This window comes from Leucoraja erinacea, chromosome 12, assembly GCF_028641065.1.
Source record: "Leucoraja erinacea ecotype New England chromosome 12, Leri_hhj_1, whole genome shotgun sequence".
In the NCBI taxonomy this organism is placed as follows: domain Eukaryota; kingdom Metazoa; phylum Chordata; class Chondrichthyes; order Rajiformes; family Rajidae; genus Leucoraja; species Leucoraja erinaceus.
Genome location: NC_073388.1, coordinates 1,757,613 through 1,779,203, shown reverse-complemented (window position 1 = coordinate 1,779,203; position 21,591 = coordinate 1,757,613). Strand labels below are relative to the sequence as shown.

General features: G+C 42.1%; 1 protein-coding gene across 3 annotated transcripts in view; it reads right to left on the bottom strand.

Moving 5' to 3' along the window:
- Positions 1-21,591, bottom strand: part of klhl13 (kelch-like family member 13) — a 166,380-nt gene that overhangs the window by 61,429 nt on the left and 83,360 nt on the right. Inside the window, exon 1 of one of the 3 annotated variants that reach the window (XM_055643443.1) lies at positions 116-534. The exons of the other annotated variants lie outside the window; for them this stretch is intronic. Coding sequence (XP_055499418.1) covers positions 116-195 — 80 coding nt within the window. The 5' untranslated portion in view covers positions 196-534. Of the gene's footprint in view, positions 1-115; positions 535-21,591 lie in introns of those variants that run through there. 3 annotated transcript variants of the gene reach the window in all.

The window sequence follows — 21,591 nt, the reverse complement described above, 5'->3', positions numbered from 1 at the left end:
TAAATTATTCATAGTTCACACCTATCATTTTAGCAAGATTTTTTTTCCAACAGCTCTGTAGAAGATTAAATAAAACACAAAAGGATCATGTGATATATCTGAGTCATCAACATACCTACTCAGAATGCACTTGTCATCCTCTGTAAATTCTTCTTTTGGACTGCAACAATACAAATGGGATATAAATTTCAGCATAGCCCTGGGCCACTGTTAATAGACATCAGGGAACAAATTCGGCAGCCTGATTTTCTCCCGTGAAAGCTACATCCAAACATAGCATCAATGCTATTATGATAAAAAGCCTTTCCCCATTCTCACAGTCCATCACACAGCCATAATGTAGCGTCCAAGATATCAAAAAACCTGAACTGCTGCAATTTCCAGGATGCCGTCTAGTATCTGTTCAGCTTGCTTTTATTTTCCCTTTTTGCTTGCCGAGCACCATCCTTAAACAGCCGAGTATTTGACACCATGCTGTATTATAGGACTCTCATTCTGTATCTTCTGCAGGGAACATGGATTGCTTGCAGTATGTTCCAGCAGGCACAATCAGCAGCACTGCTAACGATCCAGTTCAATGGCTCTCGAATACCTCATCGAGCACTCGAAGTTGTGGCGGAGCAGTTGGTCAAGGAGGTGGCCACCTGGGATCATTCTGCCTTTCCGTAGTCGGCTTTTCTGATTCAAGAGCTTGGTGAATTCCTAATAAAAACACTCAGGGCATGTGGTTTGTTAAGTCAGAGCTCAGAGAGTTACATATTAATATTTGACCAGCCCATTCTTTAAAAGAAAATCATTACTGATTCTGTTTCTTTGAAAGGGATTGCAACGTGCCTCAGAATATTTTATACTATTTTTTAAATCTTGGCAAGACATTTTTCTAATTGTATGATGTTTGACCTTCAAGTATTGTAGAATATCCTTATCTAATATCCAATCATTTGTTACCAATTTCTAATAATTTTTAACAATATCTGCAGTGAAATATAAAATGCAAATAGAAAAGGCACATTTTAATCCAAACTCGTCCCAAGGAAGAGCTTTATATTAACTAGGACCAATGCAAGACATGATGTAACATGAAAACAAATTATAATTTCAGCATTGCAAGAAAAAAATGGCATACTTACACTTAAACTACAACTGTAAAGCAGTGAAAAGTGCATCACTAGACAAACATTGTTGTTATAGTAGGAATATACCTCAAATCTGGTAACAGACCATGACCTGATACCACAGTCAGTTTGGACTGCATTAGTTCAACATTCTGCAAAGCAAAAACCACTTGTCCTGGGAACAGTGCTGTAAATACATTTACTCATTCATGCTGCAATAACACAAAAGCACATTTCTTCTAATTCAGCAGCCTTATTTTCTCCCATCCATCCAAATATAACATCAATAATAAAATGATTATAAATCTTTATTCCCGATCTATTATTATTTCCTCCCTCAAATTATAAAATTGGGAGTTAAAAGCTGTAGAATTCAATTCTGTGGTGACTTTAACAGCAATGTTATCAGAGTGTAACATTACTCGGCGTATTTGTATATGTTGTAAACAGTTTGGAACAAACGGCACAAGTAAAACAAAATATTCCAGAGTGATATAGCTCTTAATGATAACTCAGGCCCTGGATCTCAGTAGCTTCAGTTAACTGCACAGAATAGCAAAATTGGGTTTGCTTTCATAGAGCAGGTAACTTTAAAGGAAGATTTAATACAGATGTTCCTAATTAAGAATTGATATAATGGAAATTGAGGATGAATTTATTTAACCAGCAGAAACAATACTAACCAAAAAATATGGATTTAACAAATGCAGTTTATCTTTTCACGAGGCAACAGAGACACGATGGGTTTTGTAATAGGATTTTACATCGGGTCTCGTTGAACTAATAGAAACACAGAAAAATAGGTGCACGAGTAGGCCATTCAGCCCTTCTCAACCAGCACCGCCATTCTTTATGATCATGGTTGATCATCTAAAATCAGTATCTCGTTCCTGCTTTTTTCCCATATCCCTTGATTCCTTTAGCCCGAAGAGCTAAATTGAATCCTTGAATTGAATCCTTTATTTGTCATTCAGATCTTTTGGTCTGAACGAAATGTCGTTGCCTGCAGCCATACATGTAATAATAAACAACACACAATAAACACAAATTAACATCCACCACAGTGAGTTCACCAGAGTTCACTGTGATGGAGGCAAAAGTCTTAGGGTTGCTGTCTCTTCCCTCCTCTTCTCCCTCTGCGCTGAGGCGATACCCCACCGGTCGATGGTAAGTCAGTCCCGCGGTTCAAGCTCCGCGGCCCGGGGGTGGTCGAAGCTACCGCCCTCCAGCCCAGCGGACGCAGCTGTTGCCACGGGAGCTCCGGAAAATAGGCATCAACCTGTGACCCGCTAGCTCCTGACGATGTCATCCACTGGCCCGCGGCCGAGCCTCGGATTCAGGTCGCCGCCGCCAGAACGCCGCCTCAGCCGCCGGAGCACCGTCTCCGCCCCGCGCCGGGCCGCCTCCACAGGAGCGTCTCAGGCCCGCACCGGGCTGCCCCCACGGGAGCGCCATTCCAGCCGGGAGCCGGGCTGCCCACACGGGAGCGCCATTCCAGCCCCGCACCGGGCCGCCCCCACGGGAGCACCTTCCAGCCGGGAGCCGGGCCGCCCACACGGGAGTGCCTTCCAGCCAGGAGCCGGGAGCCGGGCCGCCCCCACGGGAGTGTCTCAGCCCCGCGCCATCCGCCCTCACCGGAGCGCCGAGTCGTGCCGCTGCGCGAACGCCGCCGCAGCTCGAAGACTGCCAGCCTCGCGTTGGTAAGTCCTGGCTGGCTCTACCTCCGGATCCTCGAGGTCGGTCGCAGGTTGGAGGCCGCCAGCTCCGCCATTAGGCCTCAGCTCAGACGGGGGAAGAGAAGGGGGATACGACAAGAAAGTCGCATTCCCCCGAATGGAGAGATAGAAAGCCCTGTTTCACCCCCTCCCCCACACATAACACAACCTAATGACCAAATGTTTAACTGAACAAGACAAAAAAAACAACTAAAAAAAGTAAAAACAGACAGACGGCAGGCGAGCCCCAGCTGTTTCACAGCGCTGCCACTTCCGGAAAATCTAACTCTCTTGAAAAGATCCCGTGAATTGGCCTCCACTGCTTTCCGTGGCAGAGAATTCCAGAGATTCACAGCTCTCTGGGTCAAAACGTTTTTTACTCATCTCAGTCCTAAACGGCCGACCCTATATTCTTAAACTGTGTGACCCCTGGTTCTGGACCCCCCCCACACCATAGGGGAACATTTTTCCTGCATCTAGTCTGTCCAATCCTTTAAGAATTTTATGTTCCTATAAGAACCCCTCTCATCCTAAATTCCAGTGAATACAAGCTCAGTCGACCCATTCTTTCATCATATATCAGTCCCGCCATCCCAGGAATTAACCTGGTGAACATATGCTACACTCCCTCAGTAGCAATAATGTCCTCCCTCAAATTAGGAGAACAAAATTGCACACAATACTCCAGGTGCGGTCTCACCAGGGCCCTGTACAACTGCTCCATGCGCCTAAACTCAAATCCTCTCGCAATCACTTTACAAGTTCATTCAAGAGTACTCCCGAGTTTGCCCTGATTCGAACTCGGATATTTACGGTAATGGCTGTTCGTAAGTACTCGTGGATCTCGTGGACATTTTTCAACATGTTTCAATGTTCAATCGTTAATATATATTGTCAATAACTGGGATCCCAGCTATTTCAACATGTTGAAAAATCTTCACGAATCTTCCCGAGCATACCGTGTTTCCCGACTACCTGCCGTTAGCGTTACAAGCCGCTCAGAGACGTCCCCAAGCTCCGACGTACCCGCTACGCTCATTCTACGTGCTTACAAGGAGTTTGATTTTTTCATAATCTGCCTTCCTGTTCTTGCCACCAATGTGGATAAACTCACATTTATCCACATTATACTGCATCTGCCCACTCACCCAACCTATCCAAGTCACCCTGCAGCCTCATAGCATCCTCATTGCAGTTCAAACTGCCACCCAGCTTTGTGTCATCTGCAAACTTGGAGATGTTACATTTAATTCCCTTGTCTAAATCGTTAATATATATTGTCAATAACTGGGGTCCCAGCTATTGACAATATAGCTGCACCTTGTGGCACCCCACTAGTCACTGCCTGTCATTCTGAAAAGGGCACGTTAATTCCTACTCTTGGCTTCCTGTCTGCCAACCAGTTCTCTATTCATGTCAATACCCTACCCCCAATATCATGTTCTCTAATTTTGCACTAATCTCTTGTGTGGGACCTTGTCAAAGTAAAGGTTTTTTGAAAGTCCAGATACACCACATCCATTGGCTCTCCCTTATCCATTCTACATGTTACATCCTCAAAAAATTCCAGAAGATTAGTCAAGCATGATTTCCCCTTCATAAATCCATGCCGACCTCTTATATGAATAATAAAATATTGTTAGCAATATTTTTAAGTGCACTACAGTCAATGAAAATGTTCACTGTGCATATATCAACTAAAACTGTGGGAGGAACCAAGACAAAGATGTGTACAAGATGTATACATGTATATGTGATAGTATACAAGACAAAGATGTGTTGGTTAACTGTAACAGTAACATAATAATCCACAATAAATTATTTTATCCAAATTCTATACTAGCCAGTACCTTTCACTTTGCACCAAGCTATTTGTAAATTCACTTTACATTGCACATTCAAGACTGCCTTTCCTCAGGCGTATAACCATTGGTTTTACAGGAATCTGTAAGGTGTCGTTTTTTTCCACCATGTTATTTTCCCTTGAAGACACAAAAAAGGTCAGGCAAATAGGTTCATGAGATGGATTCTTAGAATAGCAGGGCTGCTCCATGAGGTGAGATTAGTTAATTAAGTTTGTGCTTGCTAGGGTTCAAAAGAATTAAAATTGGACAGATAGTTTGCAAGAAGCTGTTGTTTGGCTAAGGGGTCCTGGATGAGGGGGGTCTCAATCTCAGAATAAGGGTGAAGACAGTTAATACTGAGAGTAAGAGAAACATCTTCACTCAAATGGCAAAACTGTAGAGTTCACTTCAATGGAGAGCAATAAAGACCAAATTACTTAATTAAGGAGATGGATAAATTTCTAGACTCAAAGGGCATCAAGGGCTGTAGGATGAGAGTGGGAATAGTACTGAACAGATGAATAAATAGCAGAGAAAGTTGGAAGGGACATAAAAAGCCTATTTATGCTCATGTTGCTCTGAATACGAGGAACAGTGATTGGAATTGATGAGCAATATTCACTATGGTAGTATACTTTTACAATTTGCATCACTGGGATGGACTATTATTTGGGAATTTGGGTATGAACTCAGTTTAGCTTAGACACAAAATAGTTCCTAAATGAACCTGCTGGGTGAAATTGAGTGCGAGAAATGTAAATTGGAATACAGGGATTTCTGCTGTAATGCAATATCTGTCTTCCTAAGAAACCTCATGTTATAGAATATCACCAAATAAAAACAATTGGGGTAGAGGGGGTTAAGTTGCATACCCACAATACCAAAGTTGTTTTTCTCACAGGATTTTCAAAAATAAAAATCCTATAAATAGCAATAAGTTTATTTTCAGTAATGCAAGTTAAAAATATTAAGGCTGTATTCAAAATAAATTTAAATAGAGTATCATTGCACATGAGGGAGTGCCATTGAGGGAGTGCAGCGTAGGTTCACGAGGTTAATTCCTGGGATGGCGGGATTGTCATATGTTGATAAAATGGAGCGGCTGGGCTTGTATACTCTGGAATTTAGAAGGATGAGAGGAGATCTTATTAAAACATATAAGATTATTAAGGGGTTGGACATGCTAGAGGCAGGAAACAAGTTCCCGATGTTGGGATAGTCCAGAACCAGGGGCCACAGTTTAAGAATAAGGAGTAAGCCATTTAGAACGGAGATGAGGAAACACTTTTTCCACACAGAGAGTTGTGAATCTGTGGAATTCTCTGCCTCAAAAGGCAATGGAGGCCAATTCTCCGGAGGCTTACAAGAGAGAGATAGATAGAGCTCTTAAAGATTGAGTAATTAAGGGATATGGGGAGAAGGCAGGAATGGGGTACTGATTGTGGATGATCAGCTATGATCACAGTGAATGGCGGTGTAGGCTCGAGGGGCCGAATGACCTACTCCTGCACCTATTATCTATTGTCTATATTAAGTGATGGCTTGTCAAACTCTATGACTTCCTGTGGTTCAAGCAGCAGTTGTGTTCTGAGGTGACAATGGTACCTGATTACTGTGCGGAGGTTACATGGAAACAGATTTTATTTCACTGGACTTTCTTGCCCACCCCAGGGCACATTTTTAGATGTTTGTCAATGCCCAAAGTAAGTATTAAGTTTCCCAATTAAAAACGTTTTATACCAGTTCAGCCTGTGTAATGCAAATAAAGTGACTAATTCACCTCTTGCATGTTAAAGAAAGGTTGCGTTATAGCACTAATTGAAATAATGTTTATATTTCACAAAGAACCACTGTCCAGAATAATAAGTGAGCTGCCTCAATATATATGTATCTAGGTGCCAGACTGAGTTAACACTAAGCTCTGGGTTCCGACAATCACCCAGATGTGAAATGTTAACTACTTTCCTCAATCTACATATCTGAATGCTCTCAGGTTCTCTATTGTAATTTTCGATCTCCTAACATGGATACTATAGTTCAGGATATTGAAGGTGAATTATCTAATAAAATATCAGGTTAAAAAAATATGGATCAATTAGTACTTTAAAAAATAATAATAATAATGTATCATAAAATTGCTTGTACAATCAAAACAGAAAATCCTGGGGGTTTTGTTTACTTTAGAGATACAACATGTAAACAGGCCACTGAGTCCACCACACATCGATCATCCGTTCACACTAGTTCTACATTATCTCTATTTTGTATCCTCTCCCTACACATTTGCTCGCAACTCATGGACGCCAATTAACCTACAAACTTGCACATCGTTCAGATGTGGGAGGAAACTGGAGCATCTAGAAGAAACCCATGTGGTCACTCGAGAAAGTAAATACTCCACACACACATGAAGTTAGAATTGAACCCGAGTCTCTGGCTCTGTGAACTGTCAGAGTACTAACTTCTGACCTGAAATGCAACTTTTGTTTTATTCTCCATTGGTGCTGCGTTTTCTGCTGAATAGTTTAGTTTAGTTTAGAGATACAGCGCAGAAATAGGCCCATTGGCCCACCGAGTCCACACCGGCCAGCGATCCCCACACATTAACACTATCTTACACACACTCGGGACAATTTACACATACACCAAGCCAATTAACCTACATACCTGTACGTCTTTGGAGTGTGGGAGGAAACCGAAGATCTCTGAGAAAACCCACGCGGTCACGGGGAGAACGTACAAACGGCGTACAGACAGCGCCCGTAGTCAGGATCGAACCCAGGTCTCCAGCGCTGCAAAGCAGCAATTCTACCGCTGTGCCACCATGGCCACCCCATACCCAGCATATTTTTTAATTCGGGTTTCCTAGAGTGGCAGATTTCTATTTTTCAATTGTGTACAAATAATATTTGAATAAAACTGCCAAAAGGCGTGCAAATTCAAAACCTCTTCCAAATGGTATGTTGTGGAGGTCGCCCTCAATATAGTTATCTAAAGGTGAATTGATATTCATTTGTAAGAGGGGTCAGTAATATCATCTTGTTTTACAAGTGAAATAACACAAATTGAACCAAAGCATCAGATTATTTCAAGGCCTCGCTGTAAATCGCTAGATTATTTTATACAAAACCATCTCCCAAACCCTGCAATCATTGAAGGAACGCAGTGGGGGGGAGGGGGGGGGGGGGGTCTAAACCATGTTGCCTGAGGCGCTGGTAAAGTCAAGACATCTTGGTGTATGAAACAAAAGTTGAAGAGTCACAACCTGGACAGCTCTTCACTGAGCTCTGGGAAATGGGTTTAACTTAAATAGCTCTTCAATTGACCAAAGTGCACAGGATTGGCCAGATAACTTCCTTTCTGTGCTGTAAAATTCAATGTTTTTTTTGAATCTCAATGTACTTGAAGCACATCCAAACTATAATAAATGTGCACCATCTACTCCAAGGCATATGCTGAGTTCTGAATCAAGTCAAAATTGTGGAATTCCTCACCTCATAGCATTTTAGGATCACCAACAGGGCAAGAACAAACAAACAAGTACAGCAAAAGTTTGGTCCATGTCTTTCATGTTCCTTTGAAAGGAATGAATTACATGGTTGTGCCAAATGTAAAACTTGTGCTTAAAATGTTTAGTTAGTTAAGTCAAATTAATCTTTTTAATTGGATTTACTCCCCACCACTGCAATCCTATTATTATGTTTAATAATAAATGGCAAGATTGCTTCTTTTATCACATTTCCTCACCCCAAAATTAAGGTAAATTACAATAATCCAATTATTCTCAACTAATCAATCTATGACTTTCTCAATATTTCTTGGAAGGAATTGGATAAAACATTCAACCAAAGATGGCTTTTCAGAAAACGAAGCACGATGCTTAATGTTATATCTTACAATAGAAATGCTGGCTAAGCTTGAAGTTATCAGGGCATAAGATAAATTAAAGCAAAAGTAGGACATTTAGTCACTTGTGCCCGTTCTGCCATTTAACAAGATCATGGCTAAACTTTATCTTCTCTACACAAAACCCCACATCCTGGAATTCTCGGTTATTTAAAAACTAATTGATCTTTACGTTGAATTAATCAGTACTGAGGCTTCATAGCCCTCTTGGAGAGAGACCCCCCCAGAGATTCACTGTCATCTGGCTAAAGACATTTTGTCGCAGCTATCCTGAATAGCCACCTTATTCTGAGATTGTGATTTTATAATTTTGCAAGAACTTGAGCAAGAATTTGTGGTTCCCTTATAATACCCGATTTTGTTAACAGTATCAAAGTTCCTTCATTCTAGGTGTGTCCTTTTGGTGGCCAATTTATCAACCACCTCCTCAAAAGAATTTGCCTTTGACCACAATGCCTTCACCCCACTTCTAATACTCCTCTCTTCCATTATTCAATTTCTTCATACCACCATCAAAGTTATGTTCATCTAAAATGCTCCATCACCCAACATGAACCAAGTCCCATTCCCAGTCAACCATGTTCAGCTTCTTTGCTCCCAGGTATTGGGGGTAGGGTATTGACATGGATAGAGAATTGGTTGGCAGACAGGAAACAAAGAATAGGAATAAACGGATCCCTGTCAGAATGGCAGGCAGTGGCGAGTGGAGTGCCGCAAGGCTCAGTGCTGGGGCCCCAACAATTTATAATATATATTAATAATTTAGATGATGGAATTAAAAGTAATACGAGCAAATTTGCAGTTGACACAAAGCTGGGTGGCAGTGTGAACTGTGAAGAGGATGTTAGGAGGTTGCAGGGTGACTTGGACAGGTCGAGTGAGTGGGCAGATGCGTGGCAGATGCAGTATAATATAGATAAATGTGAGGTTATCCACTTTGACAGCAAGAACAAGGAGGCAGATTATTATCTCAATGGTGGCAGATTAGGAAAATGGGAAGTGCAATGTGACCTGGGTGTCCTTGTAAACTAGTCACTGAAAGTAAACACGCAGGTACAGCAGGTAGTGAAGAAAGCTAATGAGAGGATTTGAGTACAGGAGTAAAGAGGTCCTTCTGCAGTTGTACAGGGCCCAGGTGAGACCACATCTGGAGTATTGTGTACAGTTTTGGTCTCCTAATTTGAGGAAGGACATCCTTATTATTGAGGCAGTGCAGCGTAGGCTCACGGGGTTATTCCCCGGGATTGTGGGACTATCGTATGAGGAATGATTGGAAAGACTGGGCTGGTATTCACTGGAATTTGGAAGGATGAGAGGGCATCTTATGGAAACATGTAAAATTATAAAAGGACTGGACAAGCTAGATGCAGGAAAATGGTCCCAATGTTGGGAGAGACCAGAACCAGGGGCCACAGTCTAAGAATAAAAGGGAGGCCATTTAAAACTGAGATGAGAAAAAACCTTTTCAACCAGAGAATTGTGAATTTGTGGAATTCTCTGCCACGGAAGGCAGTGGAGGCCAATTCACTGGATAAATTAAAAAGTGAGTTAGATCTAAACTAAACTATTCAGCAGAAAACGCAACACCAATGGAGAATAAAACAAAAGTTGCATTTCAGGTCAGAAATTAGTACTCTGGCAGTTCACAGAGCCAGAGACTCGGGTTCAATCCTAACTTCGTGTTTGTGTGGAGTTTTTACTTTCTCGAGTGACCACATGGGTTTCTTCTAGATGCTCCAGTTTCCTCCCACATCTGAACGATGTGCAAGTTTGTAGGTTAATTGCCGTCCATGAGTTGCGAGCAAAAGTGAGTTCTTGGGGCTAGCGGAATCAAGGGGTATGGGGAGAAGAAGGACCTATTTTCTATGTTTCTATGACAGTAATATCCTCAATTCAAAAAGCATGAGATCAGGGAGAGCTAGCCGATAGCTAATGGATAAATGCGAGGTTATCCACTTTGGTAGCAAAAACAGGAAGGCAGGTTATTATCTAAATGGTGTCAAGTTGGGAAAAGGGGAAGTACAACGGTATCTGGGGATCCTTGTTCATCAGTCAATGAAAGTAAGCATGCAGGTACAGCAGGTAGTGAAAAAAGTGAATGGCATGTTGGCCTTCATAACAAGAGGAGTTGAGTATAGGAGCAAAGAGTTCCTTCTGCAGTTGAATAGGACCCTAGTGAGACCACACCAGAAATATTGTGTGCAGTTTTGGTCCCCTAATTTGAGGAAGGACATTCTTGCTATTGGGGGAGTGCAGCATTATTTACAAGGTTAATTCCAAGATAGCAGGACTGTCCTATGCTGAGAGAATGGAGCGGCTAGGGTTGTATAATCTGGAGTTTAGAAGAATGAGAGGGGAATCGTATTGAAACATATAAGATTATTAAGGGTTTGGACACGTTAGAGGAAACATGGTCCCGATGTTGGGGGAGTACAGAACCAGGGGCCACAGTTTAAGAAAAAGGGGTAAGCCATTTAGAACGGAGATGAGGAAACACTTCTTCACACAGAGAGTTTTGAGTCTGTGCAATTCTCTGCCTCAGAAGGCGGTGGAGGCCGGTTCTCTGGATACTTTCGAGAGAGAGCTAGATAGGGCTCTTAAAGATAGCGGAGTCAGGGGATATAGGGAGAAGGCAGGAATGGGGTACTGACTAGGGATGATCAGCCATGATCACATTGAATGGCGGTGCTGGCTCGAAGGGCCAAATGGCATACTCCTGCACTTATTGTCTATTGTTTATTGTCTATTGGATAGAAAATTGGCTTCATGAAAGGAAAAGATGATGGTGGAAGATTGTTTTTTGGACTAGAAGCCGGTGAATAATGGTGTGCCTCAGCAATCATTGCTGGGCCCGTTGCTATTGGTGGTTTATATCAATAATTTGGATGAGAACGTACAAGATACGATTAGTAAGTTTGCAGGTGACACAAATATGGGTGGTATTGGCGATTGCAAAGACGGCTACCAAAGATAACAGCAAGATCTTGACTGATTGGGCGTGAGCAGAGGAATAGTTAATGGATTTTCAGGCAGAAAAATGTGAGATGTTGCATTTTGGGGAGTCTAACCAACGCAGGATCTTCACAGTAAATGTCAGGTCTCTGGGGAGTGCTGAGGAATCTCGGAGCACTGGTACATAGTTACTTGAAAGCGGGGCATTATGTAGATAGCATGGTCAAGAATGCTTATGGCACATTGGCTTTCATCAGTCACTGTATTGATTACAGCTGCTGTTAGGCTACAGTTGCAGAATTTGTGTTCAGTTTTGGTCACCCTGCTATAAGAAAGATGTTGCTAAGCTCAAAAGAGTGCAGAGAAGATTCATGGGGTCATTTTCCAGTACTTGAACGTCTGAGCTGTACTTGGACAGGCTAGGACTGTATTCCTTGGAGCATAGGGGGATGAGAGGGGACGTTATAGAGGTACACGATGAGGGGAATAGATAGGGTAGATACACAAAATATTTTACCCAGAATATCACGAATCACGAACCAGAGTACATATATTTAAGGTACGAGGGAAAAGATTTAATGGGCATCTAAGGTGCAACTTTTTACACAGAGGGCGCTGGGTATATGGATTGAGCTGCCAAAGAAGATCGTTGAGGCAGAAACAATAACAACATTTAAAAGATATTTGGATAGGTCCATGGGTAGGAAAGGTTTAGAGGGTTATGGGCCAAACGCAGACACGCTGGAATAGTGGTAGATGGAGCACTGTGGTAGGCTTTGGTAAGCTGGGCCGAAGGGCCTTATTCTTTATTGTATGACTCTATAACACTGAAGTTGCAAACGGACACCAAATAAATATAAGCATTTCTGTCTTAAGCCAACAGATTACCAGACGCTTCTCTGAGATAAAGTCTGCACAGAGGAATGTGTTTAAGAAGGAACTGCAGATGCTGGAAAATCAAAGGTAGACAAAAGTGCTAGAGATACTCAGCAGGTGCAGCAGCATCTATGGAAAGAAGGAAATAGGCAACGTTTCGGGCCAAAACCCTTTGCTGGTGGATCCGCTGAGGATCCAGCACCCGCTGAGTTTCTCCAGCGCTTTTGTCTACCTTCTACACAGAGGAACACTTCCTCACACTCTCATCAGTAATAACAGGCAACCTATCTCTGCATGCGTTCCCTGATGCATCAAGCTAATTGCTTGTAAGATGTTCATTTTTATAAGTATTAGCAGAACTGGACTACTATCTCACAAAATCTGAATAAGAGAAAGTATAAAGGTTGCCTTCAAATGGAGCAGTCGAGAAATGTTATTGCAAAGCAGAACATTTTTGTGCACCATGCAGAACAATGTCATCTAAAATCCAATTGCTCAGTGGATTAATTCCACACATCAGAAAACTTTAGCATGGCACTCCACACATATGACTTGTTTACGCAGAGGGACTACTGCATCTGCGTCTGCATGAGACACTGATCTGACATCGATCGGCATGCAATGCACAAATCTCAATTTTGGTAATGGATACCGTTGAGCCACATAGTCCCAGTGATAAATTGCTGCTGTTTATCGAAGTGGTCTAATTTACATTCAACTGACAAAAAAAATGTACAATGCATTTTACAAAACAAATAATTGGACAGGTTTCATTTACATTATAACACTGGTGCAAAAACATTTAATTTTGCACCAAAGACGAGTTCAACATGAAATTTCATCTCTGAAGCGGATACCACTTTGCTAGCATTTAAACCCACTCAACATAATCAAATATTTTGCTCAGTTATTAATCATTACACGTCCCACCATAAAAATCACACCTTTTAACACTTCCCTCCCTGAAAGTTCACTTACATATGTCTCTGACAGTCCATTTTCATGAAGGATCCCGGACCTGAAGTATCACCTATCCATGTTCTCAAGAGATGCTGCCTGACCTGTTGACTTACTTTGTGTGAGCACTTTGTGTGTGTTTTTTTTTTAAACCAGCATCTGCAATTCCATATTATATTTTACACTTTATATTAAGCATGCTACACAAATTCAAATTAATTATCTAAAATCAATTTATACCCAACTTGTCTCCCCTTGTAATACAACCAGGTCAGGATTTGCAGCTTAGTTTTGATGCACAGTAGATTCAAGTCAGTGTTGTGCAAACCAAACTCATTCTCATGTACCTATACAATGTAAATTGATCGATTGTAATCATCTTTCTGCTGACTGGTTAGCACGCAACAAAAGCTGTACCTCGGTCGGTACACATCACAATAAACTAAACTAAACTCAAATTTATTTTCAGTACAAGTCTTATCAATATATCTTTCTGACTTGGGTGCATCGCAGAGGAAGTGGAGACTTGAGAAATAGAATTTCAGACTATGAACTTGAATAACAGATGATATCACTCTTGCCTTTGAGTCAGAAGGTTACTGGTTCATTCAGCCGTTGGCAAGTTGAGCTATTAACCTTGGGCTGATCTAAGCAGCTACAGCATGCTGGTAAGGAAATGGCCAATGTTATGTTTGTGATACAACTGCACTGATAAGACATTTTCCCAAGTGCACTGGTAGAAATCTAAAATTCCTTTAGCCTGCCACTGGTGATGTATGTTTCAAAGGTGATTTTAACCAGTGCCTCATCTTGTTTAGTTAGTTTATTGTCACATCTACCCAGGTACAGTTCAGATGGACATACCCAATTGCACTGGTGAGTTTCTTTGTTCTCAAATTAATAACATCAAATCGGAAAATCTATGGTTTATTGATTAATTCTAATTCACACACAAATAACAATGTAATAGACTTGATTCTACACAAAATCCCGGAAAAGGCCGATGTATTTCAAATTACTTTTCCTGATCTGTGCTATATACCATGAAAGATGGCACAAGTAGGCAAGAGAGACCTGGACTTCCTCTGCCATTTCAAAAAGGTTGTAAATGACCGACACAGAGTGCTGGAGTAACTAAGCGAGTCGGGCAGCATCTCTGGAGAACATGGATAGGTGACCTTTCTGGTTGGAAGGTGGACAGGCAGCATCTCTGGAGAGAAGGAATGGGTTTCTGGTTGGAAAACTTCTTAAGACTGGTTCACAAGTTCTGAGAAGAATTAGGCCATTCTGCCCATCGAGTCTACTCCACCATTTAATCATGGCTGATCTCTGCCTCGTAAATCCATTTTCCTGCCATCTCCCCATAATCCTTGTCACCTGTATTTGGTTGTATAAGGTGGGGAGAAAGCTGGAAGAGAGGTGGGAGCAAGACAAAGGTTGGCAAGTGATAGATGGATACAGAAGAGGGGGGGTTTGATTGGCAGATGATTGGCCAAAGGCCAGAGATGAAAAGACAAAAAGGGTGAGTTAAGGAAATAAGGATAGAAGAGGAATGAAGTGTGAAATGTGAAGCCAGAGACCATAAGACATAGGAGCAAAATTAGGCTATTCAGCCCATCAAGTCTACTCCACTATTCAATCATGGCTGATCTTGCTTTCCCCTCACAACCTCATTCTTCTGCCTACTCCCAGTAACATTTGATGCCATTCCTAATCAACCCAGCCTTAAAAATACGCAATGTCTTTGCCTCCACAACCATCTGTGGCAATGAATTCTACTGATTCCTCAACCTCTGACTAAAGAAATTTTGAAGGTACGTCCTTTTATTCTGAGGCTGTGCCCTCTGGTTCTAGACTCTCCCATTAATAGATAGGTTACAATGAGATACCCCCTTATCCTTCTAAATTTATTCTCAGGAAGGAATAAATGTGCTATGCAATCCCCATGTACTTATAATTGTATCCAAAATCTACTGTCCTGAATTTTGAATGCACTCAACATCCAAGCACTGACAACCTTCTTGAATAGACAATTTCAAAGATTGTGGGTGACACAGTGGTAGAGCTGTGGTAGAGCTGCTACATCACAACTTCGGTGAACCAAGTTAAATCCTGACCTCGTTTGCTTTCAGTGTGGACCTTGCACAATCTCCCTGTGACTGCATGAGTTTATGTCTGATGCTCCAGTTTTCTCCAACAATCCAAAGACATCAGGTTGGTGGATTAATTGCTCACAATAAATTTCCCCCAGTATGTTGATGAGTGGTGGAATCTGTGTAAGGGAATTGGAGGGCGATAGGAATGCGAGCAGAATAAAATGGATCAGGATAAGATGAGTGGGTATTTGACAGTTAGTGTCAACTTGGTGGGTTAAAGGGTGGGTTTCTTCTGTTATATCTTTCTGACTCTATTAGCACCTTGGCAAGTGGAAACATTTCTATTCATCGTAATCCTAAATTACTTCTTCCTGGGACAATGGTTTCTCTTTCTTGATTCTCCAGCAAGGAGAAACAGCCTCTATTGTAGACAAAAATGCTGGAGAAACTCAGCTGGTCATCTAGGCAGCATCTATGGAGAGAAGGGATAGGCGACGTTTCGGGTCGAGACCCTTCTTCAGACTGATGTCGGGGGTGGGGGGGGGGGGGGGGGGGACGAAAGGAAGAGGCAGAGACAATAGGCTTATGGGAGAGCTGGGGAGGGGAGGGGAAGGAGGGAGAAAGCAAGGACTATCTGAAATTGGAGAAATCAATTTTCACATTTCTCTTAAAATCATACATCTTTTAATGTTAGAAATGCTTCATGGTTCATGGAGAGGCAGCGTCTGTGGAACCTCTGGGGCTCTGTCTCCACCCACAGGCAGTTAAATGGAATGCATACGTCCATTACTCAGATTTAAAGAAGGCTTTACCTGTAACTTTTTACTTCAAAGTGACCCAAAAAGGCTTTACTGGCAAGAAGACACATTTGAAATATAGTTATTGCTGTAAAATATATTGTGTGGGAAGCAATTTGCACGAACCAAGCTCAGAATGACAGCAATAAGATAATGATTAAATAATCCATGTTTACCAAATATTGGCCCAGAGACAAACACTGGGCAGAACACCAAGAACTCTCCTGCTCTTCATCAAGATGGAGCAATGAAATCTATTAAATTTCCCAGACAGAAGACCATGGCTTGACATATTACCTTAAATATGCTATGTCGCTCTTCCAGGGAGATGCTAAATGCATTTTGTTGTCTCTGCACTGTACACTGACAATGAAAATTAAAGTTGAATCTGAAATATGACCTTCAGCAATGTAAGACTTCCTCAAAACTGATCGAGAGTATCTGTAATTTTTGTGCACACATCCCTGTAATGACACTTAAACCTATATCCTTCCAATTAACACAACAGGAATCATAGCATTCAAACCATGCCATACATAACTGCAGCACCTGACCTGAATTGATTCTGAATTTGAAGACATTACATTGGACTAAGATCAGTTTTGCATAAATTGAAGAAATGCTCTTTTCAAGCACTCATTTTAATTGATAGGAACATTGGTTTCAACATTAGGAGGAGGTGGTTCCGATTTATTTGGTTCTTGCTCTACTTTTGTTCTCGTACATCTTCACCTTTAACTCAGTGAATGACCGCCGTTGTTTTGCATTAACAAGTCACCCCTATCACTTTTATAGGGTCAAGAGTGTTTATTGTCACACTGAACCAAGTGTGGACCCGTTGCGCCCAGTCCCCCAACACAATATTCCACCACTGACCCATAGCCCCCAACTGCGCAGGCGCGGCCGGTGACACACCCCTCCCTCCCTTTTCCTCAACCCTCAGTCACCCCTTCCCTCCCTCCATAGCCCCTCTCCCCTCCCTACCCCCCCCTCTCCTCCCTCTACCCCCTTTGCTCCCCCACTCTTCACCTCCCCCCTAACCCACCCCCCACCCCCCGACAATGAAAATCCCCACATGGGAGCCGGACCACTCGGGCTTTGAAAGGGTGGATGTCGGAGCAAATCAATTGACCCCAGGTGGGGGGGGGGGGGGGGGGGGGGGGGGGAGCGGAATTGGCACTCCCCCCTACGTGGGACCCAGACCAATCGGGCATCGAGGGGGAGGTCGGAGCCAATCAATCAACCCCACTCCCCCCTCCTCTCCCTCTATTCCCCCTCCTCCCCCACTCTCCCCCCTCCTCCCCTCCTCGCCCCTCCTTCTCCATCCCCTCCTCTCCATCTATCCCCCTGTTCCTCCACTCCCCACCACCTGACTTACTGAATATTTCCAGAATTTTGTTTCTAATTCAGATTTCCAGCACCTGCATCATTCGGCTTTCCAGAGCAGAGGACACAGTAAGGTTCTATCTAAACATTATAGAGAAACGTTTCAAACAATAACTGTTTGCTTATAATTAACTTATCTTCAATTCTTATTATCACAGCTTGCATTCATTAGTGCAGGCAAATTTGAAAACTACTCCCTCAAGCATTCAATAGAAAGTCGCATTCCGAGTCCTACTTTTGGCACAGTTCCCATGTATTTAGCTTTGTTTCCTCTCTTTCACCTTTCTCTTTTGTCTCTGGAGACCCGACCATGTGCTTTCACAGGCGTACCTGCCTATTATTGCAAAAAAATATCACAAATAGATACATTATATAATTCTTAAAACCAGTTATCTGTTTCTACTTCTATTAGTAGCTTATACTGGAGACACTACCATGACTGATTTCCCAACAAACCTATCAAAAGTGGGGCAATGTTTTAAAATAACTGTTTTTAAGACTTCTGCTCAGTAAAGGATTTTATAATAAGAGACTGGCTGTGGGTCACATTTCCCTTTCATTCAGGATAACGTGGGCATAAAGATAAAGAAAGAACATAGAACATATAATACAGCAGACCAACAGGCTCTTCGGCCCGCAGTGTCTGTGCTGAACGGGATACCAAGTTAAACTAATCTCTTCTGCCTGCACATAAACCATATCCCCCTCCCATTCCCTGCATATCCACATGCAAATCTAAAACCCTTTTAAATATCACAATTGATTCTGCCTCCACCACCACCCATGGCAGCGCATTCCACCTGTGCCCACAGGTCACTCTTTCATTTTGCCCTCAGGTAAAGGTATTTTCCTTCAAGTAAAACCTCATTCATCAGGACTAGACCAAGTGAGATCCGTTGGGTCCCTGTCACATGGGAGGCCTGGTCCCCAAACGCAACCTGTTCCCCAAGGCAATATTCTACCACTCACCCGTTTCCTCAACGCAACCCATTCCCCCAACGCAATATTCCACCACTCACTCATAGCCTCCAACTGTGCATGTCAGCTCACGAGCGCCCTGAAGCCGGGGCGGGGGAGGGCTTGAGGCGGGGGCTGTTGAGGGGGGAGGAATGGGTGACGATTCGGGTCGAGACCAATCTTCAGTCTGATGATCTTATGATTCATATCAGCCAATGTCAAACATACCTTGATTTCTTCCAGGATTAAGTGATGCACACCTTTCATCAAAGTTCAGAAGGCCAACATAGGAATGGATTTGTAACAAGGAACTTCAACCACTCTGATAACTGCAGAAAAGGTCTTTACAAAGAGCAAAGTGGTAATATAAGCTGCATGTGAACCATTTAGAATGAACTGCCATATTAGTGTGTAGATACAAATATGCATTAAACAATAAAGCAGATGGTACTGTTAATTGCAATAAATTTTAGCTACGGTACATCACTGTACTTCATATTAAACAGAACAGTGTTTATAAGTATGCAGTACATGATATGTTAAGCAATTACTAATCTACAATGGAGGATCACAACTGGGCTAAAGTACACAACTTCCTTAGTTAATTTGAAATATTCCAACACCACTTTGAGAGTTTCCTCAATTGTTCATTCTATTAAGGGGCTGTCTCACTTGGGATGACCTAATCGCAAATTCTGACGAGCTTGTCCTCGACTCATACTCGCAGCATGGTTGACATGAGGTGGTAGGAACTCTCTTCGTAACTCTCTTCGTAACTCTCTTCGTAGTCTCCTGCATGCTCGAGAATGGTATCCGTGTACTCGAGGCCTCAGCTAAGTCACGGCGTATTTTTCAATATGTTAAAAAATGCCCGCAAGTAAAAAAAGGTCGCCATGGAAAAAATATCGACACTTTTTTTACTCGTAGGTTTAGTCGTAGTAGGTCGCCATGTTAGTCGTAGGTAATCGAGGGTAGTCGAGGGTAGTCATAGATAGTCTTCATCATAGTCGAAGGGAGGGCGAAGGAGATCGAAGGAGGCCGTCTTCATTCTCCACTATTCGGTGTCCAATTTTCCTGAAGTTAGTCGTAGCTGGTCGAAACTAGTCTTCAACATGATTTTTTTTTAAACTCCTCGAAACTCGCCAATGAGGTCTCCCAAGTGGGGCAGTCCCTTTACTGGATCAAAAATCCTTGTTTGTGCTGATAATTGCTGCCTGTCAGGCTTAAGTGAAGTTCTGCTGTTACACCCATTATGCATCTATTTTACACACCTCAATTCTCTTTGGCCATCCTCGATGTAACATCTTCAAATTAATGGTATTCATTGGGTACATCAACTTTTGACTTTCAATCCATTTCTGAAACTGGAACTTTAGAACTAGTACCAAATGAACTCTGAGATAACCAGATTTAAATATTAATTAAATTATATTGGAAAGATATGCAACGATGCATATTGACAGGAATCTCCTTTTCCAAGAACATATAAATGATGTGCAGTGTATCAACCGGACTGCTGGGTATTCATTGCAAACGACAACCACTTTGTGCAACATAACTTAGAGCTACAAGTTGGTTTACAGCAGGATTTGTCAGCATCTTGAATGCAAAGTAATAATGGGACACTTGTCAGTCATCTCATTCCAGAGGCCGACAAGCCTTGACTAGAAAAGGAGCAATCATTAATTGTTCAAGAAGGAACTGCAGATGCTGGAAAATCGAAGGTACACAAAAATGCTGGAGAAACTCAGCGGGTGCAGCAGCATCTATGGAGCGAAGGAAATAGGTGACGTTTCAGCCTGAAGAAGGGTTTCGGCCCGAAACGTCACCTATTTCCTTCGCTCCATAGATGCTGCTGCACCCGCTGAGTTTCTCCAGCATTTTTGTGTACCAGCAATCATTAATTGTTGAGTTTGCCAAGCCAAATACTTAAATGAATAGCTGAGGCTATGGTTGACTCAGCCCTGGGACTCTGGGCGCCAAATGTTGTCTCGTCTCCAAAACAAAACCACATATTTTCCATTACTGACTAACTGCACTGAGGGAATGCAGCTGAGATGACATATTTTGTATAGTGTCACGTCTGTACTCTCAATGAAAACATCCCTAGAACTAATCAAAGAATTGTCTTTATATACTACTGCACATTTGAGCCTCAAATAACCTTGCAAAAACATTTACCATTTATTTAATTTATGGCTTTTAGGATCTTGCTACCAACAAATTACATACATTGGTACAACACTTACGGTGGGATGTTATGAAAGCCCTATCTAAATAGATGTCCTTTCCTTAAAGCAACTAAATATAAGCAAAATTTCCAGATGGAATTTGCAGGAAATGTAAAACTGTAAATTTGCGAAAACAAAAGCTTCATAACTCCAATTGTATATACTGAACAGTTTATGGAGTAACTGATGGGAATTCGCATTAGTCAGGAAATTGTGTTACATAAACTGTTGGGACAGAAGACAGATAAATCCCCAGGCCCTGATGGTCTGCATCCCAAGGCCCTGGCCCTGATGGTCTCAAGGAGGTGGCCCTCCAAATTGTGGATGCATTGGTGATCATTTTCCAATGTTCTATAGATTCTGGATCGGTTCCTGTGGCCTATGTAGGTTTCAAGGTTAGTTTATTGTCACATGTGCAAATTAAGGTACTGTGAAAATTTAAGAAAGGACGGAGAGAGAAAACAGGGAATTATAGACAAGTTAGCCTTACATCGGTAGTGGGGAAGATGCTTGAGTCGATTATTAAAGATGTAATAGCAGTGCATTTGGAAAGTAGTGACAGGATTGGTCAAGGTCAGCATGGATTTATGAGGAGAAATCATGCTTGACTAATCTTCTGGAATTTTTTGAGGATGTAATAAGTAGAATGGATAAGGGAGAGCAGGTGGATGTGGTGTATCTGGACTTTCAAAAAGCCTTTGACAAGGTCCCACACAAGAGATTAGTGTGTAAAATTAGAGCACATGGTATTAGAGGTAG